The 26,012-nt window shown below is 40.5% G+C and overlaps 1 protein-coding gene across 4 annotated transcripts in view; it reads left to right on the top strand.

The window, feature by feature from the left end:
• The window catches only part of PCDH15 (protocadherin related 15), a 455,276-nt gene that overhangs the window by 258,203 nt on the left and 171,061 nt on the right, over positions 1–26,012 (top strand). For all 4 annotated transcript variants that reach the window (XM_051618391.1, XM_051618393.1, XM_051618392.1 and 1 more), the window contains 3 exons: positions 10,261–10,467; positions 20,136–20,270; positions 21,101–21,250. In XM_051618391.1, the coding sequence (XP_051474351.1) occupies positions 10,261–10,467; positions 20,136–20,270; positions 21,101–21,250 (492 nt within the window). The remainder of the gene's footprint in view (positions 1–10,260; positions 10,468–20,135; positions 20,271–21,100; positions 21,251–26,012) is intronic.

Genomic DNA, 26,012 nt, shown 5'->3' on the forward strand with positions numbered 1-26,012 from the left:
TTTTAATCTGCAGGTTGGTTCTGTATCCTCTGAGGATACAGAACTGGTGATAGTATGATAGAAGAGGAAATAAAATTGCAGCTTATAAAATAGTTTAATAACTCAGCACCTTTTAAAATACTTGTTTTAATTTCCTGCTTCAGTTGATTATGTGTGCATCAAAGAACAAAGTTTGTATTTGCTTAGAGTGAAATAGTGTGTGATTGGATTCTGTTATAGTAATCTGGAGTTTTGATGTGACTGGGACAGATGAAAAACCTTATGGGGGCTAATATCTAAATAAATATGCTAAGAAGTTTGGGGTTCAAGGCTGTAGCTCTTTGTTTGGTGTTGGTTTTGTTTCTGTCAAAATCCAGCAGCCGTGAACAGCAGCACAATATGTCAGTTAAAGAAATCAATGACACTGGTCTGGTACCACATTCCATGTGCCTAAATAGCAAACTGTTGGTAATGGGAATGTTTATAGACATTATTAGGTTCATATTGGTCTGTTATATGTGCAGTCAAGGGGATAATAAGGAAAATTATCAGTCTGTAAGAATGATAATATGCCACCTGCTAGAATAATAGAAGTTTTATTGCTGTGGCTTTTGGGGACCTTTTGAACTGCTGTAATGTCTCAGGCTTGTACCAGATCAAATTTTCAGATTCTTGTTTTGCACATTCCCAGGCTTGCATCGCTCACAGTGTTGAATCTGAGTCAATTTTATCTAGAGGGGAGCAATGCCTGATGTTTCTCTTTAAACAGAAAAGATGCTATTTTTCCAAGACGTGCTAAACTTAATCATTAAAATATTCCCTCTGATATCAGGCAATCATTTTTTTTTTCCCCTGCCAAAATATTATGAAAAACAGTGAAATGGAAAAACGTGGTTAAGTCAATACAAGAATATTAGAATGCTTGAAGGAAGGCAGACAGGAAATTGGTGCACTCATCTGTGGTAGCAAAACTGCATTGCTGATAAACGCTGAATTCTCAAGCAGGTAGGCTCTGGAAAGAGCTGAACTTCTTCATAAGGAATGTTGGTTTTCAGCCTCCCTGCTATCTCCAGAAGATGTATCTGATGATTAACAAAGAGGCAAACTTGCTGGCCCTCCTACAGAAGCTGCTGTCCTTTCCATTCACTGCAAAGCAACAGGGGCTTTTACAATACACCTGCATTTTTTGATGTTCCACTGAAATTCCTGCGTGGCGACTGCGAGGCTGCCACAATAAGCATGTAGATTTGGGGTTTCTGAACTGAAAGTGCTCTGCAGTGCTGTTAATGCTGTAACTAAACATGTAGTCTTTGTGAGAGCCAACATGTGTAAGGCTGTGAACAGCGTGACTTGTGAGTGTCCTTTCCCTTCCTGTTGTTTCTGTTAAAAGAGAGACTTGCTGAGATGCAAGAACACACCCCATAATTCAGGACGTGGTTTAGTGGGTAGGGTGATGTTGGGTTGACAGTTGGCCTAGATAATTTTAGAGGCCTTTTGCAACCATAACGATTCTGTGATTCTCTAATCTTCTTTTGAAATCAGTTACTGCTTTTGAAGCAATTTAGTTATAAATACATGTATATGTTGTGTAAAGATTTATGTCCACAAAGTCTCTTTGGAGAGCAGACAGTGTGGAGAGACAACACTCCTCTCTGGAGTCAGCAGTCCTCCTTTACAGAAAGTAGTTGCTGGAGAAATCAAACCAAGGCTACACTGAGAGGGAGCACACTTCCACCAACCTCAAAGGCTAAGAAATAATTACATCTTTGATGTCTGGCCTGGCTGAAACCTCTCCTGAGATTCTCAGTAACGTAATAAACCTATTAAAACTACATTTCCTTAGCACTGTCAATAGGGAAGCTATCTTTCTTCTGAAGGACAATGACTTGTAACAGGAAGGCATGTCATCTTTGTGGTCCTCAATAGAGATAACATCACTTCTGATACCTCTGTCCTTGTAGAGGACATAGCTGCTTGAAGTAAATGGCAGCAGCTCTGACCACCTTTCTGATAAAAACATGACCATTGCACTGTAGACATGAGACTATGTTCTTGTTATTAGCTCTAAAATGTGTCAGTGAGTTTTTGTGTGTCTTTAATTGAAGCATATATACCATCAAACAAATAGGGAAATTAGTTGATCCACTTTGATCCTTTCCTATTTGAACACTGGTGATTTGCCAATCAGACAATATCTCAGCTGACAGTTCTGTTAAAATCAGTTTGCAAAGTGGATGGACTACTGGAGGGTAGATGTGCTTACACTAATGAATGGAAATGCTGCACTACAAAGGAATTTACCACACCTGTAAGACCCCAGATTTGGTTGAAAATAACTCATGTCACGTGGAAATTTAGATCACAGGGACTCGCGTGGCTTTCGGAGCAGGCTGAGGAGCTACAACAACAGGGGCTCTCAGTCTGGCACGAAGAACTTTTATGTGGAGATTTGGGGAAGAAATTGTCACTTTCTAAAGCTTCTGCTTTATAAAATACTTTAAAACATAATGACTTCTTAGATTATTTCAGCATCTTGTAAAGCAAAAAGTACTCCTCTTCTAAGTAGGCAAGTAGCAGTGTTATTTACTGTGATAACAGGAATTTTGTCAACTCTGTTAAGACCTGAGGTGCTCCTCTTAAAAATATGAGGAGTAATGCAGAGTAAAGGAGGTAGGGAAAGAGTTTTCTGAGTAGCTGTTGTGAAGCAGTTGATAAGATATGCCAGAAGTCAGCTCTGGTTCTCCAACACATCAATACTTCAGTGGGTTGGTATCTAGTAAGTAAGGAAGAATCAAAAATTATGTTCTTTCAGGATTGCAGCAAAACCTTGAGGAGTTGCAACAGAAAAAATTACTGTAAGCATTTTGAGACTAATGAAATATTCCCTTTATGTCATCTCTCTAAGCCGTGTTATTTACCTAGAACAATCAATACCTCCCTCAAATTTTCTCCAGTGCAAAGAGAATGCATGCATGTCAGATGCAAAATTGGGGTAGGAGTTTTATTTCTCTTGCAATAATTGATTTTCTGTCTTTAATGGCACAGGAATACTTGTATCAATGACTGAAAATACTTGGAATATTGTAATGTGAGGTGGAAAAACAGAGGAGTGTTTTGTAAATCTCATGTGGACACCTGTGTTCTAGGGAAAGGAAATTCATAATGTCATTTTAGAGTAGGTTTTCATACAGCCTGTATGGTTAATTCTTAAATCACTGTCTGTTGTATTTGATTGTATTTGTGCCATTGGGAAATTGGGAAGGATTCCTGTCAATTGAACTTGTCAATAAAATCTCAAATTAGATTTTAAACCAAAAAAAGGGGAGAATAAGTTTCCCAGCATCAAATAACATTTGTAGCCTCACTTTGTAATAAGACTTTTCCTTGGACTGGAGAGTTTTACAGCTTTTGGGGAGACAGCCACAGCTCTCTTACAAAAATAATTGCTTTGTTTCATGGATGCTTGGGTTTTTTGGTGCCTTCCCAGCAGTGTTGGTAACAGAAATGCTCTTCAGCACCATGCTGCAGCTCTGTGGAATATTTTGAAGAATACACTTGGAGAGTATTTTCCCTATCTTATGTACCTATCTCAAGCCCCTGTTATCTCCAGATAGTGTTTCAGTCAACCTAGTGTGAACCTTGTGGCAGATAATGCCACAGAAACAGTTCTATGGTGGGACTGTGTTTCCATGTTGTTTAGGTGGTAATAGAAGGTCAGCACCATGTGTCAGAGCTGAACAGACTGTTTGAAATTCCAGTGTTACAGAAAACTGGCTTGGGGTCCCATTGTGGAAGAAGTGATGTTGAACTTCCCAGCAGTAGTATCTCCTCTGGTCACTCTCCAGATTTGCAGCTTTGAATGGAGTGTGGTTTCCACTCTTCAGAAGGCTTCCCCTGCTGAATTGGCTGTGGGATTCTATAGGCTGTGAGTGGGCACAGGAGGCTTGGAAAAGTGGTTGCTTGGAGTATGCGTGCAGAGAGTGAGCCTGGGTGTCAGCCAGACCAAATTCCAGAGTAGAGAAGGAAGGTGGTGTGTGAAGCCTGGCTACAGATAGAAGGCACCAACCTCTGCTGCACGTGTCTGATAACACGAGTACTGTTGTGATACTGGCATGGCATGAGTTTCTGTGCCTGTTCCTCCTGCCCATCTGAAGAAACCTCCCAGGAGCTGGAAAGGCCACTTTGGCTTTCTGGTGGAGGTGCTTTGGATGAGAGGGGTGCTCCCAAGACATGTATCAGCTGTCCTGGAATAGTTAAGCCCTTGGCAATGTGCATGATTTTCTCTGATATGGATCTCAGCAGAAATGACAGAAAGTTCACTGTCTCCTGCAATGTAAGAGCTAGGAGTTAGCAAATGAAACAAGTTTATAACAGGCAAAATGAGGTTGTTCTTCATCTAATACACTTGTGCTTTGACAGACAGCAGTGTGGGACTGGAAGCTGACTTGGGTTCAAGGGGAGGCTGGGTTGTCTTGTGAGAGAAAATATTAATGTAAAGAGAAATCTAGGGAAATCTGAGCTGCTTATGTTCATCTCTAGGCTTCTCTTTGGCTGCAGCTGTGGGTTTCATCTAGTACAATTCTTCTTTTGTTCTTACTATTACGAGTTTCAGGAAAAAAAGCAATGCTAGCAGGCAATGAGAAGATATGCATCAGCTGAGGCTCACTAGACTGAAAATTCCTGAATTGCTATTACAGAAACTGTCCAAAGTCCATGTGTTTTGAGACTTAAAAGTCCTGAATTATCAGACTTTTTTCCACCACTTGAGAAACTTTGTATTTGCTGTGTTTGGTAGGTTTTTGTAATAATATCAGCTCCAGTCTTCTCAGCCTATTTTGATCTCTTGGGTCCATGCACCTATTGACTAATTTTTTGTTATCTTTGTTCAGAGTAGCTCTAATTCCCCCCCGCCCTTCCACTGTATCTCAAATAATATATTTTCCTGCACTTAAAAGAATTTGTGTTTATTCTTCCTTGCTCTTCCAAAATGTAAAATGGTGGCAAACAGGGATTTCAGCACAACAAGTAACACCCCATGCATTTAGTTTAGTCAGCATGAATAAGACTTAGTAGTTTGAAGTAGGTCTGGGCTGCAGTAGTTGAGAACTTTGAGAAAACTTCACAGTGTTTGCTATTGAATAGGTCTCTGGAAAGCAACCTGTATGTTAGAAATCTCATCTTTCTGAGCATGGTGTTTTCTCTCAGATTTCTCTGAGCACAAAGTGGAAAATACAGACCCGAGGACAAGTCTGTTTTTTCAAAAATATTTTGCACTTGTTCTTAAACTGCCTTGTTTCTTCCTCTCTCTTTTGAAATGCAACTGAAGATGGTTTCCTCTGATGATCTTGCACAACAGCAGAGATGTATTAGCTGTAGCTGGAAAAAGGGTGATTGCTCTGCCTCAAAGTAGGACATGAACTGAACAAATGAGAGTGGTTTTGTACTTGGGGTGACAGATTAGAAAAAGAATGGAAGCAATGTGTTTTCATTAAATAGTTGCTCAAGTTGTTGCTCAATCCTGCTTGACAATGATGAAATCTTCAAAATCCTTAGTTTGGTTGAACTGCTATGTGTCTCTTGATGGTGTTAAGTAAAATAACTGTTTTTTATATTGGCTTCTCAAATGTTTGTCCCTCACGTGAACTCAGTATTCAATTACTTCTCTTGGCTTATCACTGTCACAAAAGCCTACGTAGTCCAAATAGCCTGGAAATTCCTGTTCTTCTTCAGGTGATGCTTTTCCTGCCTTATGTGTAATACAGTGTTGAGAGTAGATGTGGAATTGAAAATCTGAGGGCAGGGACAGGTCTCTTGTGTGTGAATAAGGAGAGAAAAAAAGGATGCAGGAAAACCAAACCCCTTCCTGTACATCAATGAAATGTTTCTTCTTATCAGTCTCTCTCCCAGGTTATCACACAAATGTTGAAAGTAGTAAGTTTTCCTCATTTTTAGCAGCATTTCATCATGGTAAATGTTTTTCTTTGCCTTTAGAGCACTGTCACAGATACGTGTTAGGAATACCAGTTGATTGTGACTTAAGATTGACTCTAAATTGTGTCATCACTTGGAGCAAGGAAAATAATGAAATCCATAAATTCTGTTGTGTCTTCTATTTACAGAAATAGCTAAATTTCTTTTGTGCAGTAAATGCACATTATTTTCATTTAAAACTTCAACATCTATCACTTAAAAGTGAGCATAATGACTTGAATAGTTGGCTTTTCCTTTACATGAGGGGAAGAAGAAAGCAATTCATGATTTGGAAAGGTGGGCAGCTCTGAGTGTAGCTGTTCATTGCATCACAGCATCATAAGCCTCACTGATGCTGAAATCACTTTTGATACATGAAGGAAAAGTGTGTTTTGGGTTTGGTGGGGGTTTTTTTAGCATAGTGTCTAGACACATTTCGTGCCAATTTCATTTCACTGCCACATCACAAGCTTCACTGACAGTAAAGTCAAATTTCTTCACTGTTCTAAAGGTATTCTGTTCTTCTTGTCCTTAAGCCAATTTTTGTCTGTTTCAGTAGTTCTTTCCTTATGCTGTATTTTCTGACCTTGTAAATTAATCCAATGTGTGATATACAACCTAAAGCTTACCCTAGATCTAGATAAATTATGTCTCTAATTTCACCTTTACCTCCCAATTCAGTTAGGCACTTAAAAGAAGCAGCTTTGTCACACCTGACCTTCCTTCTCTGTATCTGTGCTGACTGTTCCTTTTCATAATTACACTGGTTTAAATACTCTATAATGATCCTGTCTTCTTCACAGCTGGAAGTCAAGTTTGAGTGTCTGAAGTTCCTCAGCTCTTTCCTTGTTCTTGCATTAAATAGAACATCTGAAGCAACCTGCCTGTAGTTCTCCAGCACTGCACCTCCTTCAGTGACCCATGAAGTGTGTTTGCCAGAGGATTTCTATACTTCTTTGACTGTATCTCTTGAAAAGCTAGGGTGGAATCCATGGCAGGGGAAGGACAGATTTTGGTGGCCTTCAGAAAGGAGATGAGGGAAAGACTGGAAGCAATTACAACAACAGGATTTGTAACATTTATGGTTCTTGCTGGGATGTTTGTGAAAAGGGAACAGGACCCAAAAAATGACATGGCTTAGAGGATGCACAGAGGTTGTTGTCAGGCAGGCAGTGGCTCTCTCCTTGACCTCTCTTCTAGTAGCCCACTAGAGGTTTTCTCTGTCTTTCTTAGGTTGATATATTCTGGCAGTAAAGTTTTCATAGCATGCTTAAATGGGTGCATCCATCCTAAACCCACTGTAACTTCCAACAGCAAAAGAACATGCTCGGGTACCTCTCAGAAAAGCCATCAGAAAAGGACCATTTATAGGTATATTGTGAATCTTCTTCAGATGGCATTCTGTTTTTTTATTTGCTGCACATAAACATTGGGGATGCAGTGGCAGTTCTGGAAAGGCAGTGGTTCAATGATCTTAGAGGTTTCTAACAACCAGAGTGATTCTGTGAGGCACTTTCATTGGTGGTTTCCAAAGCTTGGCTTTTTTCCTAAATATGGGTGTGTTTAGAAACCAAACTTCATCAGATGGCAACAGAGGGGAGGTAGATGTGTTGGGTTTCACATGGTAGCCTTGCTGCTGAGCACTTGCTGCAGAAGTGAAAGAACAAAGTTGAGATGTGTCCTGGTGCTGCAAGAAACGCTTGTTGCTGGCAACAAGTGGTTGAGAAGCAACTGTGACTTCATGAAGGATTAGCTGCCTAATTCTGCCCAATTCTCAGATGGACAGGCCAAAGGTAATTATTTTGACCAGTGTACCCAAACTGGTGAACCAAAAGGAAAGCACCTGCAAAGCTCAAGTGCCTTTGAGTTGAAGTGCCCGCTGAGGAAGGAATCCTCTTCATTGTCATTTTGGTCTCTAGGACTGAACATTTCAAGTCCAGCCTTAAGAGCACACTTTTTTCTTTGTGTTTGACCATCTGTAATTTGGAGCACTGTCTTCAGCTTCACAAGTACTGTGGTGCTGATGTAGCAAAAGCCCTGCATAGGGGAATATTCCCTGTTGTAAGCCAGGATGGAGCTTTGCTCATTTGGCTTTAAAGCAAGGCTTCAGTGCAGCCGTTTTGCAGAAGATGGGCACCCTCTGTTCTTTGCATTTTCCTTTTTTTAGCAGCTCTTCATAGCACTTTTTTTCCCCCATGCTTTTAATGTATTCACCTTAGGCAAAGACTCTCCATATCAGGACATTTTTGGAGTTTCATCCTGCTGTGTCAGGACACGGAGTACTTCCAAGTAATTTTGGTGACGTCAGTTCTTACATGTGAAGTTCATTTTCATCCAGCAGAACAAGGACTCCAGAATAACCCTCAGTTTTGCAAATTATATTTGGGTGTCACTTGTCTGGTCTCCAGCGCTCTCACCAGCTACTGCTACACTGGATTTTTAAATACCTTTATTTGAATAAGACTAATTGAACCTGGCTGAAAAAAAATACACTTACTGTGATAGGAATTATGTGAGGCAATAAAGGGTTTGATCACTGGCAGTATCCTGTGTCCTAGAAGTGTGTAAGACCAGCAGTGGTTAAGTATGTTGCTTCCTGCACCGTGGCTGCTGAAATCTTTACTGTGCCAGGGACTTAACTAGCAGGACTCTCAGTTCCTTCAAGAGAGTTTTGTGTCATTAACAAAAACTAATCTCTTAGGGAAAGCCCTATTAATTTCAGCTGCTTACATAAAAACAGGTGCCAGATCTGAGTTAGAAAACAGCCACACACAAGCCCACAGGTTGGTGGTTGCATTTAAATCTGTGCCAGTGTCACTGTTGCCCATCTCTTGGTCACTGGTAATCATGGTGTATATTAGAGAGGAAAATACATTTTTGCTAGAACATGAGCGTTTTCAATATGTTTCTTAAGAATTACTACAGCTGTAATCACCTACTTTGAACAAAAATAACCATGTTTTATATTGATACTTCTTTTTACTTGAAATATTTAGCAGCAGCAGCAGCATACTGTTGTCTCTTGGTAAACAAAGCAAACCCTTGCACAGAATTAACATTTCGTACACAAAAACTCAAACAAGCATCTTCCAAACAAAACCTAAAAAAACCCAAACCAAAACACGCAAGCATCTGAAGAAGAAATTGTAACAAGTTGATGAAATCAAAAGGGCATCTGTCTGGATTTGAAAAATGATAAATTATCTGGTTAGAAATGGGGGACATACCAGAATGAAAAGAAAACCTCTGCAAGCAACAAGTACTGTTAACAACAAGTATTGTTAACAGCAATAATTTAGGTACTGCTCGCTCTCTTCTGAAATGTTTTAATGCCTGAGAAGTTTATTGCACAGAACATTTCCCATGCCTGCTGAGAGGTACCAGTGCACTGCTGGCACAGTCTGAAGGGCTGTGTGCTTACAGATTTTGGCACACAAGCCGCAGGAGCCTGCCCAACAGTACCCTACTCTTGCCTTGCTACAGGCACACGTGCAGGACTATAATTAAATCTGATTTGCTCTTTACAAGCTAAATGAAACATTTGCCTTTTAACTTCTCTTATTTAATTAAGAATAAGTAGTTGGGTTTTTTTAAAAAGAAAGCAACATCACACATTTATATTAGGTTTGCACACTGGAAGAGGCAGTTAGTGGTTTTCTGTTTGGGAAGTTTGAAAACAAGAATAAATCAGGTGAAACTGTGAGTGAATCTTGGTAGGTGAGGCATTGCCATTGAAAAGTGGGGATTATTGACTGATGTAAAGAATTTTGCTGGATATCAAAAATAGGCTAAACTAAAGTTAAAGTCCCACTCATCAAACACAAGAAAGATGGCACTTGGGAGAGAGGAAGGAGGAGTCATATCCAGGGCAAATGCTCTTCCACTAATCTGTAGCAAGTCCGTGTGTACCATCATAGTGTTTTGGTGTTGGCTCTCTTGCTGGTGTGGGTGTAGGTTCTGCTGTACAATCAGCAGTTTCCAGTTTCCTTTCATCCTTCAAAGATTTTCCGAAGCTCTCAATATTGGTAGTTGGAGGAACTATGTTTGTGTGTGTGCTGGATAGCTTGGAGTTCCACTGAGGCTCCTCAAAAGGTTATTGTGACTGAAAATCTTCATGCCTCTATATCCTACCTAATTCTTTTTTGTGTCCCTTTTTTCCTGATTCCAAGTTTCATAACAAGGTGATTATTAATACATTATTGTTTGTTTTTATAACTGGGTTGTAACTCTTCAATACAAGCCCACACCAGTTAGTGACTGTTTGTAGTTTTGCTGGGCTGAGAGCCTGTGACAAACAAGGTGCTTTTTCAGGCTGAACAGGACAACGGCCATCCTCTTCCTGCCTTTGCCAATCTGCATATTGAAATCCTGGATGAGAACAATCAGAAACCTTTCTTCACAAGAGCCACCTACGAGGGCTTCATCCTGGAATCCTCCCCAGTGGGAACAACCATCTCAGATAACCGGAATCTCACTTCTCCCCTACGAATTGTGGTGTTGGACAATGATGTGGAGGAGGTATGTTTCTTGTTCTTTTAGTGTCCTGCTGGTGTTGACATTTTTATTCTTTTCAGAGTTCTTTCTTTCTTCATTTTTTTAATTGAGACAAAACTGGTTTGACCAATTAATTTTTAAAAAACTTGTAATGTCATTCTTATAGTTTCTTTGTTTTTGCTGTGAGTTCAAATAGTTTGAAAGTGCATCTGAACTGAAAAATTAACCTCTGTTTTCCTCAGCTCCACTTCAGATTGTGTTCTGTTAGAGAATATTAATGCTTAGGGTTAAAAGGAAGGGACAAAAAGCATTTGGTGAGAAGGATGAATCTGCCACAGTGTGGGGAAATGGGAGAGAGAAGCTCAAAGTGGAAGGAAGCAGTATTTTGAACAAACCAGGAAGAGGAGGAATAGGAGAGCAGGAGGCTAAAAGGTCAATCCATTCTTTGCTCTGCCCTGATTTTGATCCTAATAGTACTCACAGTAAAAATTAAGTGTCTTCAAAAGAGTAGTAACCAAGCAGTACCAGTACCATCCATGCCTCTAGGGCTGACATTTCTTCTGTTCTGGCCAAGGCTGTTGCTGGTAGGTGTTTTTTTATACCCTTTCTTTTTCCTCTAGTTACTGTTGTGTCTCCAGTTGCCCCCTTTGTTCTTTTTTGTTTCTGTTCTTCTGGTCTCCTCTTATCTTCAGATATGTGAGGAAAGCTAAGTTGTAGGCACAGATTTTCTAGTACTATTTCTCCTTTCTGCCAATACGAATAAGGTTCTTAGCATAATAGTCTGAAAACAGTCTGCTCTCTGGAAGTTTCCATTTTGACATGAGCAAATTCCTTATTTTTGAGAACCACAAGAGGCCCTTGTCACTAGAAGATGCTTTCTCCATTAGTGTCTGCTGCAGAGTTAATTTATTGTCCAACGGAGCTATTCAAAGCCCAAACTCATGTGAAATACCCATTAAAATATCTCAGTCCATTTATGAGCATTCTTCAAAGTTAGCTGGAAGGCAGGTGGAAATGTTGGGTGTTGAATGTGGCTTTCTGAGGGGCTGGATGAAAACTATGGAATAAATGCCCATGGCAGTCATCATGAGGCTTTGCTGATGATGTGCATTGCTTGTGCAGAACTCTTGTTCAGGACTGGGTTTGCTAAAAGCAGTTTCCTTCTTTGACCCAGTTGATGGCATCTTGGAGGTTGCTTAATACAGGAATAAGAAAGGTGTGCAGGCATCAGTGTGTGTTTATGTTTGCTATGCATTGCCTGATGGTGTTGTATAGAATCCATTTGTGTAACCTGTGCCCAAACACAGCAGAAATCTAATTGCATGAGTTACTGTCCACAGTTCTAAATCCTTTTCAGGCTACCAATTTGAGCTCTTTTCTCTGGCAGCTGCTTTTAGTTCTGTGATCCTCATGTGTACTAAGCAAAAAAATACAGGCATATTTTCAGCTTAAGCAAATTGCTGTCTTTTTTTGGTTTAGCCACACCTTCATGAAAGTACTAGCGAAACCCTTAGGTTCAAATATGCCTTGGTACATATCTGTTTGTTGCAGAAATCTGGAATTTTAAGGCACTGTTGCTGCCCACCTAACAACACTCATGACTGCATATCACCCTTACAGACATGGGCAGAGAGGCTGTTGGTCACCTGCAGAGGGGCACACTAGGCTGGTGCATTAGGTGGGTATGGTCTGAAACTCAGGGCAGGGTTTTGGAGAAACCATTTCTGCCCGGGTTGCTCCACTGCCAGTTTGGACAACGGGCAGCAGAAGATAGTACAAAAACCTCACTGTTAATCCACAATGTGCTGCTGGTATTTCTCTTGTCTGCAAGTCCACCTGTGCTCCAGGGGTGGAGATGTTTGCCCTCAAGGCTTTGTAGCTGCAATGGCCAAGGAAAATCCTGGTGTGCATACAAAGCCCAGAGCAGTTAAAGTCATGGATGGTGAGGGAGGGACTGAATCACTCGTGCTTGAAGTCATTCAAAGCAACTACTTTAGTTAAATACTGTTCAGTGTCATAGTTCAGATACGTACATTCTTGTGGCAGTTTCCCATGCCAGTGGGTTTTTTTGGAAGACTCTCTTATTTCCTGGTAGGTGACACTGACATTACTAAAGTAATAACAGAAAGACTTAGGACTTCATTAACGTCCAGAGGGTTTTCAGGTTGTAGCTAACAGTTCTCTGATTAACCTTTCCCTGGCAGTGGCACAGCTCTGCCCACAAGATGTCACAGGCAGATTTGATAATACAAGGTTCTTTGCTGTAACTACATATCAGATCATACAGGAGAGTGAAAATTGACATTACTTTGAACTATTAAACGCTGAATTTGGGCTGCCTGCCTGCCTGAATCATGTAACTACCAGGTAATCAGTATAGCACAGAATATTTGCATACTCTCAAACTGCAAGTATTTAATTATGGAATCTTCTGCATTAAAGAGTACTTTGTTCCTTTAATGCAAACTACTTAATGACATTGTAATGTAATCCTGGTATTTATTTGTATTTCCCTACAAAAGTGCTTTCTGTGACTGGCAAGTTCAACACCAAGTTTTGAGGGGGGCTCTGAAACAAGCAGTTTGACCATAGTTTTCTTGCTGTGCCTTCCCTGTAGCACATCAGCACATTCCCATGCAGTTATCTCAATATTGGGGTATTGAACAGGGTGGGTCGTTCATATACTTGTGTTTCTCTGCACTAGGATTTTCAACATAGGTGTGGCCCAAATGTTTGTAGATTTAATTGCATCACCAGTAACAAAAAATCTGACCACTCTACAGCAGATATTTGAATTGAGAGCACTAATGCAGCTTAAATTATCTGTACCCAAAGACTATAAAAAACAGCTCTGTCATTCTTGAACACAGTTTGGTTTATGCAGCTGACTAGAGGTTGTTAAAAAAAGACCTGAAATTGCATAGTCACAGGACATTGCCATTGAAGGGCCCAAAAATATTTCCTATTTCACTTGGTTGTTTTCCATCTTTTTCTTCTTGTCATTGAGCAATGGATAACACGAGTTTGGTTAAGTTAGTGAAAATCTAGTTCAGTCACATGATACAAAGTGAGAGCCAAAAGTTTTTCAGTGAATTATTTTTGTTTATTATTGAAAAGGTGTAATGTTTGTGTTGGGTGACTAGTAACTGCCAAGGGTTTCTAGACTGGGACATGCTGTGGCAGAAAGGCTTGACTTTGAGACCTAGGTGTTAGCTTAAGGTGGATTAGTAAGCACTGGTAATGCTTATTAAGTTCTGCAGGTGTTAATGTTCTGATGGCTTCATTGTATCTTGGTAAATGAATGTGTTTAGGAAGCAGGGATAGCTGATGAGAAGGTGACACTGATCCTCTAGGTGCTTGTGCATGTTAGTTTCCCATACCAACAATGGCTGAACTTAATGTATTCAGACTTCTAAATGACAAATCAGTTGAGATTATACTCTATTTTGTATTAAAATAACTCCCTGTCCTCAGATAAATGCATGAAGAAAAAGTGGTCATCTTAACTGCAAACCTCAAGAAAAAGACCAAAACACATTCTAAATTTAAGCCTTGTGAGAATTATAATAGGGTCCTGCTATAAACCTTCTAAACATTAATTTAGAGATGTGACTTTGCAAACAGACCTTTAACTAGAGCAGCACTGCCAAGCGCTGATATAATTAAGTGGTTTGTTTAAATGGCATAAATTAAATTAAGCCACACGAGTACCTAAAGACTTAGGTAAACCAAAGCTGAGGTGAGGAATTTGAACAGTGTGATCTGAGTGCTGTTCACACACGGCTTCCCGAGCCACTCGCTTCCCTGCTCTTCTCAGCCCTGGCAGAGTGCTGATTTCTTCAGCTCTGGGGGTTAGGGTTGGTGAAAAAGCTACACAGAAACCACTTCACTGCCTTGTATGCCAAACACTGTTGAATCTCTCTTAAAAAGAGAGAGAAAGGAAGGCCAGAATTTGAGCTCCAAGTTGAAAGCAGCTGATCAGCATTCCCACCAGTTCCGTACTACTCAGCTCCCAAGGTGTTTACTGACACCACACACCGTGTCTTGATGAATACACGCAGGGTGTGAGGTCATTTGTGCCTTGCTCATTAGCACACAAAATGGATGTCATGTTTCTGAAGTGTGCCAGCACAGTGTTCAAAAGCACTTGAACGTGTCCCAGCAGGCACTGGAAAAGCACCTGTGCAGGAAGGCTGATGTTTCTGCAAAAGCCTACAAGGTGCAGCCCCCTGGGCAGTGGAACATGATGCAGGCCAGCTATTTCCATAGGTTCCTCTCCAGATCCTTTTCAACCAGACCATTTCTTTGTTTCTGCATCCATTGTCTGTCAAGAGCTTCCAGAGACCTTGTGGGAAACTTGGAAGAACTATTATTTTACATAAAGGTGTCCCTGCAGCAACCCCAAGAGGTCAGAGCAAAGAATGGATAAAATAACTTTAAAATGTAACTACAAATGCAGGGTATGGATTTCCAATTATATTATCCAGATAAGGAAAAGTTATGGATTTTTTTTTAATCTGGAAGTACTGAAGCATTTTAAATACAGAAGTGTTTTTCTCTAGTATTTGCCTGATTGCCTACATCTTTCACTGCTACTTGTTTTGCAGACAATGTTCTCTCCAGAGACGAGTTCTCATAATGCTGCTGTCTCTGCATAGCACTTCTGTGACACTCTAATAGTCACATTACCAAATAATAATTGAGGAAATATTCTTCCAAAATGTACCAGCCCATTAATATCATTATTAAAACAAACAAAGGAGAAAGGCAAAGCTAAAAGTCTGCATCTCTTCTGTTAGGGTTTATAAAAACAGGGCTTTTCTTCTCTGAATCTTTCTGCTTAATAAGGAAAAAAACCAACAATCTTAACATTGAATCATTGTATTTCTTCCTTTATTTGTGTAGCATGAATATCTAATGTTTTCTGCCTTCTGAAGCTGTTCTTTCTCTCTTTGAGCTCTTTGGAGCCCTCAAGGAATTTGTTTTCTGTTTAAAACAAATGCTGTCGCTAATTAGCAGAAGCACTGAAGATGCTGGCACTTCTTTCTTGCCCTCTCCCACGTGTGGCTCATTTTTATGAGGAACAGAAAATGCTTTTTTCAAAGCTTTTCTGTTGGCTTTTCAATCATTTGCACCTTGATGGACAAAGGCTAGTAAGTGTTCAGTGCTTTTTAACTCCTGACTTTATTATGGTCATGCTTGTGCCTCAGCCCTGGCTTTGGGCAGGGACTGCAGAGGTTTTGGTGGGGATTGAAAGAATAAAGAACTAAAACCTGGAAATCTCAGATTTTTTTCAAAGAAGGACATGAGTGGAAAAGATCTTCTGCCTCACCTAGAAGTGAGGAGGCTAAATGCTGATAACATGTCTTCAACAAAACAACTCTCTTCCATGGACGTTTCAGTGCTGATCATCCTCCACTTGAAGACTGTTGGAAAAGCAAGATGTGTCATTAAATTTTCTTAGCTATTGATACAGGTTTTTTGAGACAAGCCTGTGCTAGCAATTGGGAAGAACAAGCAGTTCTGGTGCTCTTGAAGCTTGTTCTGGCTACCCTGGAGAATTTATCAGCCAAATATATTCCCTATAAAAAGTCTTGGGGGATGGTGAAACACATACAGAACGTGTGTCATTGTCTACTAATTCTGGACAACAGCATGTAATTTTGGTGTAATTTAAGGAAACTGTAGAAAACCCTTGGCATTAGGAAGAGCTGTAAGCCCTTCTAGGAGGGCAGGAGCATAATGTTAAACATCCACACGGGCTTTCAGATTTTCGGGAACTTCTCCAGAGGTTTTCAAGCAGAAGAAAGTCAAACCCAAGCTTTGTTTATTAGGAGAGCATTGGAGCATTTTCTGTGTCTCATTTTATTGTGTTTTTGTGTGTAGCCAATTTTTCCCCAAGTGTACTGCTTTTATGGTGTCCAGCAGTATCAGGGTTGTGTTGCTTTTCTTGTATTCATTTTGTATCACATGTTTTTCTTTGTAGGTTGCACCAGGTGCCTTTCCAGTAGGTATCGGGTATTATGGTTGCAAAATTACTTGCTGTTTGACCTGTGTGGTTGGTTTGTTTATTTGTTTCCCTCTGTCCTGCTCCATTTTGCTCTGCCCTGTTGTTGTTTCTATGAGTCTGGGACTGTCACTTGTTTTGTGAAGCCTGCAAAGAGCCCTTTAAACACATTGGACCAAATTCATTTAGGGCATGAAATGGTACCATGGTTACTCTGTGATTGCTTTATGTTAATTAAATTATAATACGTCCTTATAAAAATCTTAATTATTACAAAAAGGTCTCTTTTTAAAATTATTATTATTTTAAAAGTACCTACTAGTCAGCTGGAAGTATGTAACCACATCAGGTTTGAACTACATGCTTGAAATGGTCCTTGCAGGTTGCATGTACACTCTTTTGTGTGAATTCTGATGGTTTTCTACTTAAAATGACATGCAAAAAAATTTCTAGAGACAAGTTAGATGACTCAGTAATGCAGTCAGAAATCACAACCCTTAAATCCAGGCCCCAAATTAAAAAGTTTTTTAAAATTCAAGGGCTGGAAAGAATGTTGGCAACATAGATGGATTTTTTTCCCCACAATTGTGTTCTCTCACACTGTCTGCCATATGAAATGTTCACAGTTAAGTTGAGCAGACCTTCTTCTCAGCATAAAATGTGATAAAATTTAGAATCATACCAGTGCCAAGATGGAGAAAATCAATTGCTTTATAGGTCTGACATGCATGGAAGGCAGTAGAAATAGGCACTGATTTAGCTGACACGTGAGGATAAAATGTCTAATACAAGAATAGCTGAGGAATAGGAGAGATGACTTTGCAGTGTATGGAATCTCCATCACTGGTTTCTCTCAAGAACAATTAAGGGGAAAAAAAAATAATGTTTTATTAGTGTTTAGAACAACATGACAAGCAAGAGCTGTAACAACTAACCGGGGTTTTTGTAAATTAAATTTTTGACTGATTTTGTGTTGTCTGCAAAGTGAACAATTATTGGCAATTACCTTCTGTAATTTTTCATGGAAAAAGGGAATGCTGTTTGCATAGCTGTAAAATGAATTTTAATTTTGCTGAAAGCTGGCATAGTTGCAGCAAAGCTTTAGGCAATAGGAAACCACTCATTTGGAACACTCTGGTATTTCTTTCACGGAGCTTTCAGCAACTGAAATGCTTCCTCATTTAAATAGTATCATCTTAGCCTTCCAAAACCTGTGCTTTACAGTATTTTGGATTGCTGAAATTGTGTCCCTGCCTGTGCAGGGAGGTTGCAAGGAGATGATCCTTAAGGTCCCTTCCAATCCAAATCACTCTGTAGGGTTTTCTTTCTCCTCCTGTTGTGCTGATCTGTCCTTGTGGTTGTTCATTCCAACACTCAGTGGATGTTGGAGTTAGCTCCAGTGTTCCTGCCTGCTATCCTGGAGGGATTGGGGGACCTTTCCAGAGGTCTGTTTTCTTTTTTTAAACTACATAGGAATGACAATGACAGGGCAGAAGTTAACCTTCTAGAAGCGTTTTAGATTCAGATTGAGAAAATGTTCAGGGACAGACATCATCATGCTACTCCAGTGCCTGAAGGGGCTGCAGGAAAGCTGGGGAGGGGCTTTTCACCAGAGAGGGCAGTGAGAGGACAAGGGGTAATGGTTTTGAACTGAAAAAGGGGAGATTTAGGTTAGACATCAGGAAGAAATTCTTCACCATGAGGGTAGTGAGGCAATGGAACAGGTTGCCCAGGGAGGTTGAGGAAGCCCCCTTCCTGGAGGTGTTTAAAGCCAGGTTGGATAAGGCTTGTGCAGCCTGGTCTGGTGGGAGGTGTCCCTGCTCATAGCAGGGGGGTTGGAACCTGATGGTCTTTAAAGTCCCTTCCAACCTTCACCATTCTACTTTTTGGATAATGTGTTGACTCCAGCTATTTCTGCCTCTTGCCTGTCCTGCTCTGCATGGGGCAACTTCTGTAGAATTAGGTTGGAAAGTAGCCGGTAAAATAATTTCAAGTTATGTCTTGTGCAGCCACTGAATTGTGTGTTAGATGTTATTCATGACAGTGGTCCCCTGATTCCTCATCTCCACATTATTTTGAGCAGTTTGAAACACTTTTTATAGGACTCATCTCCCAGCCTTTTGTGTTTTGCCTGCTCCCATTTGCATTCCTCCTCTGTAATCTCACTTCATAGAACAGAAATAAACTGGATAACTTATGTCCCAGAGCAGCACATTAAGTCAGGTTAAATTGACCAGATTACATACAAGGACACAGAAGTGTTATTTGGGATCCTGTAGGCAATAAAAGATAATGTAATTTATTTTAAAACTTAACTTCAATATAGAGTATTACTGCAAGTATATACCCTTGCAGTATAATCACTTTAATAACTCAATAGCATCTTTAAAGAGATGGAAGAAGATGTTTCTGAGATCTTTCACCCTGGTCAAGATTTACATTTCTGTCACTTCAACAACATGGACATCCCGGAAGTCTTTTCAGAACCACGAGGGCATATGAAGCTCAAACACCTTTTTTGCCTGTCCTGGCATCCAGCAGACTGCAGGGGAAGGACCCAGCTGGGAAGCTCGTTTTGCAGCTTTGGATCCATCAGATAGCTTCACACTGGAAGGGACTGGCTTGAGGTTCTGGACTTTTAATTAATCTGCTCTATTCCCTGTGAATACAGTAATAACTTCTGATTCTGTCTGTGGCAGGATCATTCCTCCCCTTTCTGTTAGCTGAGATTCTGCTTGTCCCAAAATTAATTTCAGTCCTTTTCCCCACGAGACATTTCATTCTTCTTCCCCATGCTGTTTAAATCTGCCAGCCATGCCAGGAGGCAGGATGGAAGGGGAAAGCTGAGTCCCTGCTGGTTGCTCAGGATCTCTCATGCTGCAGCATGGTTTTGCACACAGCCTTGGAACTGCTGCACCACTCCTGGTGCTTGCCCAGTTGTCCATGGAGCCATCCTCCCCTGGAGCCTGCATTCCCAGCAGGCTGCCTTGGGAAGTCAGCAGCAACCATTTTACAATACCTTGACTTGCCTTTTTTGTTTGTTTGGGGTTTTTTTCTCTTCTCTACCTTAAAATGTTCCTTCCTATTTAAAGTTAAACCACAGTTGATTTACTGTGGTTTACTCACAATCAACTGAGATTCATAAATCTGCAGCAATAAATTTTGATTCTATTCAAGACATAAAGAGAATCTATCAGCAGCATCTATTCAGTGATATGCTTCAACACATAGGATTATCTCTTTGCATTGCATCAGCTCAAGTGTTTTATTGCTCTATTAATCAAGTTAGGTTTTGTTCAGTTTTTAATACGGTTAAAGACAAATGCTTGAGTCTCGTGCCTTATATCGTTGCTTTACATTTGGCTTCAAAATTATTGTTCTAATCAAAAAAAGCAACATCTAAAACTAGGAGCGACAGGTATTGATTTACCATTGGGTTCACTTACTCTGTAGGTTAAAGTGGAGCTTTAATACATCCTTCATCAGGAAAATAAGATTTTTAGCTCAGCAGTGTTAGTTTTTACAGTTTGGGGATTCTTTTTACAGTTTTGTAGATTCACTTAGTCACAATATTTGTACTTTCTGCTTATTTAGGCTTCAACTAAAACAAGCACTTGCATAATTGGAAATGTAACGGTATATATGAGTTTATAATAAAATGCTCTTCTTAAAATATTGTTTAAAGACCAAGGATCCCCAGCTGCATCTCTTTCTGAACGATTACAATACGTTTTTCACTGTGACTCCCAGTGGCATCACCCGCTACCTCACCCTGCTGCAGCCTGTGGACAGAGAAGTCCAGCAGCTCTACACCTTCTCGGTAAGCTCACTGCTCCTGGAGCCACCTCAGGCCTCATCCAGAGCAAGTGTGGGGAAATCCTGAGTGAGAACAGCACTGTGAATCATGGAAGTGGCCTCGTAATCCCCATTCTGCTTTATTTTGATATAAAATAAAAAGGCAGCGAACGTAAACCACAGCCAGCAGTACTTCAAACAAAAGAAAAAAGGAGAAGAAGCAGCTTAAATGGACTTAATGCTCCCTCAGGTATTTCTCAGCCTGGGTGTAGACACCTTAACCAGCCCTAAGCAATTTGCACGTGTGCTGTAGAGAAACCCTGTTCCTCTGCAGGGCTTCCCAATAAAGACTTCCATGTTTTCTGTCCGTTTAGCATTTGAAGGAGAGCTCAGGCTTCCTGTCTTGAGTAAGACTGCCTCTGGCTTTGTAACTCTGTCCTTAAAATGCTGCCTTGGGGGTTTAATACGTGTGTAGCAGCTCCTGCCTGTGGCTGTGCCCAGGTGAGACTTGCAGTGTCAGACAGGTTTGTAAGCTGTTGTGGCCAGGTCCTGCTCCTTGAGGGCTCTGCCCTTCCAGCCACACCCTGGCCCTGGGGAGCAGTTATTCCCTCTCACTCCTCCTGCTTTTCTGACACAATAAGTATAAAAGACGGTTTCATTTTGCTTTTGCCCTGAGTCTTGCACACTGCTCAGCTGAAGCCTCCTGTAATTGTCAGTGCAGATAAAAATGCAAAAGGAAAATGCTGTGTTTGAGTTGTCATGCTGTGTATTCTCCTAGTAGGAATTGTATAAGAGCACACCATTAAAATATGTTCCTGTTCTGCTTTTTGTTTGTTGTTTTTTTTCCCCCCGAAGATGACAGCTTCTGATGGTGTACAGGAGAGTGTTCCTGTGACAGTCAACATCGTGGTGATGGATGCAAATGATAATTCCCCAACCTTCTCCAATATATCCTACAGTGTCAAGATTTATACAGATATGATGCCTGGGGAAGGCATTATAAAGGTAATTTCAGATCTTTTGGTTAGCTTTGTTATCTCATTCTTTTCTAGCAGTAGATGGTTTTGTTAATTCAAATTGAAAATACATTGCAAACAGCTGCAAATAGCTTGTCTGTCTCCATCCTCTTCATCAGTTACACAGCTACTAAAAAGTTGCTGATACTAAATGGCAGGCCTCTCTCAGATGTGTAGCTGCAGCTCAGCTGTTGCATCTGAAGTTTTACTAAGCCTTTTCATCTGAAAAATCTTGAGAGGAAAAAACTATTATCCTGTGTTAGTGGGATATTGAAATAAAACGTTTTGGGAGAACAGGTAAAGGGTTCAGTAGGACATAACTAGAAATGTTTTACCATGTCGTTTTTACAGAAGCCTAAGTTTGTTTGTAGAGCAAATGAGCATTGAAAAATGTGTTGAACACAGACCCAGAGAGAGAAGCAGTTTCAATTAAAGTTTGCAAGTACTGATTTATGTGATAGTGCAGCCCGTGGAGGTGTGTCCTGATTGCACTGAAGTTCATAGAAAAAGGGGGATTGGGGAGTTATTCTTCCAACATTTCAGCCATGCTTTTGAGAGCTTCCAGTCCAGCTGCATGAGAAGACAAGGTGCTGCTGGTAGAGCCTCCATTCAAGGATGACAGCAGAATTAAGGGAAAAGAAATACTCATTAGCTGACTTAACTAATAAAAAAGCATTTCTGAAATTTAATCAGCAGCTGAGCTTGGGCAGGCAGCAGTGATTTAATGGCATTAGGAGCAAGTTCAGTGTCTCTTTTGGCATGTGCCCTGCTTGAGCTGAACTGACTTGATGCGTTTGCTATCTTTGGATCTTCATTTATGTTATTCTTGTCTCATCTTCAGTCTGGGTTCTAAGTGATTAACAGCATCAGTGACAGCCCTGGGGACATTTTCAGCAACATTTTAAGGGGAAAAAAAACCAACAAGTTTTAAAGATAAGTTCCAGCTTTGCACAAGGCTATGTGGAAGACAGAGAGCAAGTACTGTTGTCTAAGTGAGCAAAAAGCAGGTAGAGCTCAGGAGCTATGCATAAGGTTTGACATCAGGAACTGTTCTTGCAGCATCTCATAAACTCTTTAACTCCATGTATAAAGGTGGATTTTTTGAGTACAACACATTTGTGTGGTATTTAAGGTACAGAAATACATACAGTGCTGAAAAACATTAAATTGTAATTTAAATTTAAAGATTTCTTTCATAAAGCATAAGCACTATAGCTCAAGAAGAAACCACAGAATCATAGAATATGCTGAGTTGGAAGGGGTGCATCAGGATCATCATGTCCATCTCCTGTCCCTGTGTAGGGCACCCCAAGAATCACGTGGTGATCATGGGGGGGTTCATCAGGGTTATGACATGGCCTTTGGTGTGCAGGGCATCAGGTGCAGCGGTGTGCTGTGGATTTAAAGTATCCCAGCATCCAAATGGTTTTTCCTCTTAAAATTTCATGTGCCAGGCAGCACAAGGCAGAAGATGTTGCTAAGTCAGACTGCAGCTTGTGTGGTAAGACTAGTTCCGGTGCCCAAAGTTGGCCTGAAGGATTCTCTGAGCTGCCTGAGTGGTGTAAGTGCATGGATGACACATGGGATGAAGCAGAGCAGCTACTGTGCTTCTCCAAAGCAACTGCAGTGCAAAGTACTTGTGTGTTCAGAGGGACTGTACTGTCCTGAGGGTTTACACCTTCTGCTATTTCACCTGTAAATATTTTCAGACCCTGGAGGTGTGAAAAGAGCAGGAGTACAAATTCTTTAGTTAATTGTTTCTTCTTGGAGAAGACAGAGGGAACTCTGCAGTCATCTGCATTAGCCTGTTCCACCAGAATTAGTTTAACAGAGACTGAAATTACTTTATTGTGAGCAGGTTCAGTCTGGGATTATGATGCTCCTGCTCCTCCACTGCCCATCAGCAGCAGTTACCTTGTGCCTTCCCCCACTCTGGCTGTGTAACTGCTTGTGCAAAGACCATCAATCAGATCAATGAAATTATGTGGGTTTAGAAATATGGCAGAGATAAAAAAGCAAAAGGACAGAAATGGTGAGGAGAGACGTTTAGGTGTAAATGTTGTGCAGCGTTTGAACTTAGCCAAGGCCTGATGTGGATCTGGAACTGGTCCCTTCTAGAAAGACTTTGGGAAGTTGGAAACAAGTAGTGGGGAGACCAGGCTTTATACTTGGCTTTGCTAAGAATTAAATTTGTTTTGGAAAGCCTAAGAGTTCTGAGAGTGAGGGTTTTTCCCTCCTCCACACTTCTGTCTGCAAGCAACGAGTGGTTACTTATAGACTCTGTGAGTTTACAATATGGTCAGGGATGGAGGGGAGATAATTCTGCCTGGTTTGAAATGGGGGTGTTTTTCAACTCATCTTACATTGCCAGGTGCTTTGAGTTTATAAACCAACTGACATTAAAAAAAAAAAAGAAAAAAAGCTAAGACTCACCAGAAGATTTCTGCAGACCATGGTCATGCCAGTAGTGATGATTCCAGGCTGCTGGGGTATTTGGGGAGTTGCTCACCTGGTTATTCTGCCCGGGCTGCAGGCACTGAGTCTGTCATGCACCCTTGCAGGAGTTGAGAGAAGGCACTTGGGTAGCCACCAAGTCTGTGGTGCCAAGAATGCCCAGGGGTTTCCTTAGGCCAGGAAGGTGGGGATGTGCTGCTGAATCAGTGTTTGCTTCTGCTTTATAAATACCTTCTGGAATGTAAAACAGACTTCTGACTTAATTTTTTTTTTTAACTGCTAATGCAGTGATTTTGGTGATATATTTAACTTGTTCTCTGTGTGTGGAACAAACTCATCTTGTAACCCATCTCATAATTGGTTTAAGAATCACTTGAGATACTGTGGGATGATGATCAGCTATGGGAACTCCCAGGAGGAAAATGACCCAGGTCACGTATGATTAGCCTGCAAAAACCACTTTTTCTTGTCAGAGAAGGTAGGTTAGAAAAAGAACACTGACCTCACTGAATCTGTCCAACCTCATAATCATTTACACGTAAGTGCTGGCTTGCACCTAGCTACCTACTCAGACTTCAAAAGAAAGATTATCTCTGAAGACAGAGATAATCAAGAAGGTATTTCTTTAATGAAGCATGTCATCTTTCTACAAAAAATGCCAATTTCTGGTCTAGCAGTGTAAGTGCTCTCATGTAGTTGCCACTTTGCTTTTATTATCCTGAGGGTAATAAAGTTATTAAGTTTTTTTCTTCTTTTGGCTGAGGGCAGTTGTGTGGAAATGTACAAATAAACCCAGTGTGTACTTGCTTTCCATCCTATTTTGTGGGAAATTATTTTTTGATTTTACTCTAGGAAATAAAAACCCAACCATATTAGCTAATAGGTGGGATTGTGTTTTCAGTCTGATACTCTTAGACAAATAATTTTAAAAATCCCTATGCTCCACTTGAAAATTAAAAATAACAGGAAAAGAAATATACAAGTGAAATTCAGGGGGATTTCTCCCCATTTTCTTTACCCCGATGGATAGTTAGAGCAAGGGATTTCCTTCCTTTCCCTGTTGCCTCTAAGAGAAGCAAAAGAAGGGAAACAAATGTGTGTGCTACTGAGTTGCATTGGTTTCATCTGGGAGCCTCGGGCTGGTGGGTAATCTACCTTTTGCCTTCCAGTTGTACGTGTCAGCTGCAGCTCTGCCTGTGTGCTTGGCAGAAAGTCTGAGAGTGTCATGATAGAGGATCTTGTCCCCTTTGTGGGAACAACCTCCCTCCACTTTCTGAGGATGCAGAGTGAAGCAGGAAGTCTCTGCTTCCTGACTTCTTGGGCAGGGGCTATGGTGGTATCACTGTTGAGAATAGAATTGGTTTGGGAACTTATTATTTATTTCAGGTTGAGGAGAAGATTTTCTATGTTAGGTTTAAATGTCTGTATATTCTGGCTCTTTCTGCTTGAGAATTTCTTGCCTGATTTTTCCGTCTGCTTTTATAGGCTTTTTTATGGTGCATCCTGAGAGAGACTAGCTGATTGAGAAATCTGTCATTTAAAGCAGTTAAATGTGTGCTAAATAATAATAATCACCAAGAAGAGTGATTAATATTAAACCTATTAAAGTACCTAATTCCATCTTTTTTTGTATTATTATAATTTTGCTGTCCTGTTTTCCACTTTCCTGTTAGTCCTTTCTTCCTGTGATTCAGATATTTAAATTAGTTACACAGTGATGGTTGGGGTCAGCAACAGCCATGCAGAACGTTTCACATAAGTAACTTAAAGCCACTCTGTTTCTTTAGACATCTCTCACTTCTTTATACAGCATAAACTGTGCTGTACAGGGAACAGAGAATGCTGAGCAATAAAATCAGAGAGCTGAGAAAGGACAGAGGATGGCAAAAAACATTATCCACCTAAATTCTTGTGCACATTTGTCTGAAGGTCGAAGACTTCTTGGCCCAGAAAGGCATTTTTTATATGTTCTCTTTACAGAAAAACTCATGAACTGGCCTTAAGAAGCAGAGTCTGTGAGTATTCTGCTTTAAATATATGAAACAAAAATAACTTATTTTTATTTATCTGTTTATATTCTACCTAATTTCCTGGTGCAGAGGTATGGCCCGTGTTCAAGCCTCTCTTGCAAGACCAGTTAAATAACTCCATGATTGAAAATGGAAAAAAACCCCCAAAAACCAAAAAGCTGTGCAGTGGATTAGTGCATTCCCTGCTCACCCTGGACGAGCTGGAGCAGTTCTGCCTGAGATCACCAGCACAGGTCAGTTTGGAGGCCCTGCCCCAGATCCTGGTTA

Source organism: Apus apus, chromosome 4 (genome assembly GCF_020740795.1).
Source record: "Apus apus isolate bApuApu2 chromosome 4, bApuApu2.pri.cur, whole genome shotgun sequence".
In the NCBI taxonomy this organism is placed as follows: Eukaryota; Metazoa; Chordata; class Aves; order Apodiformes; family Apodidae; genus Apus; species Apus apus.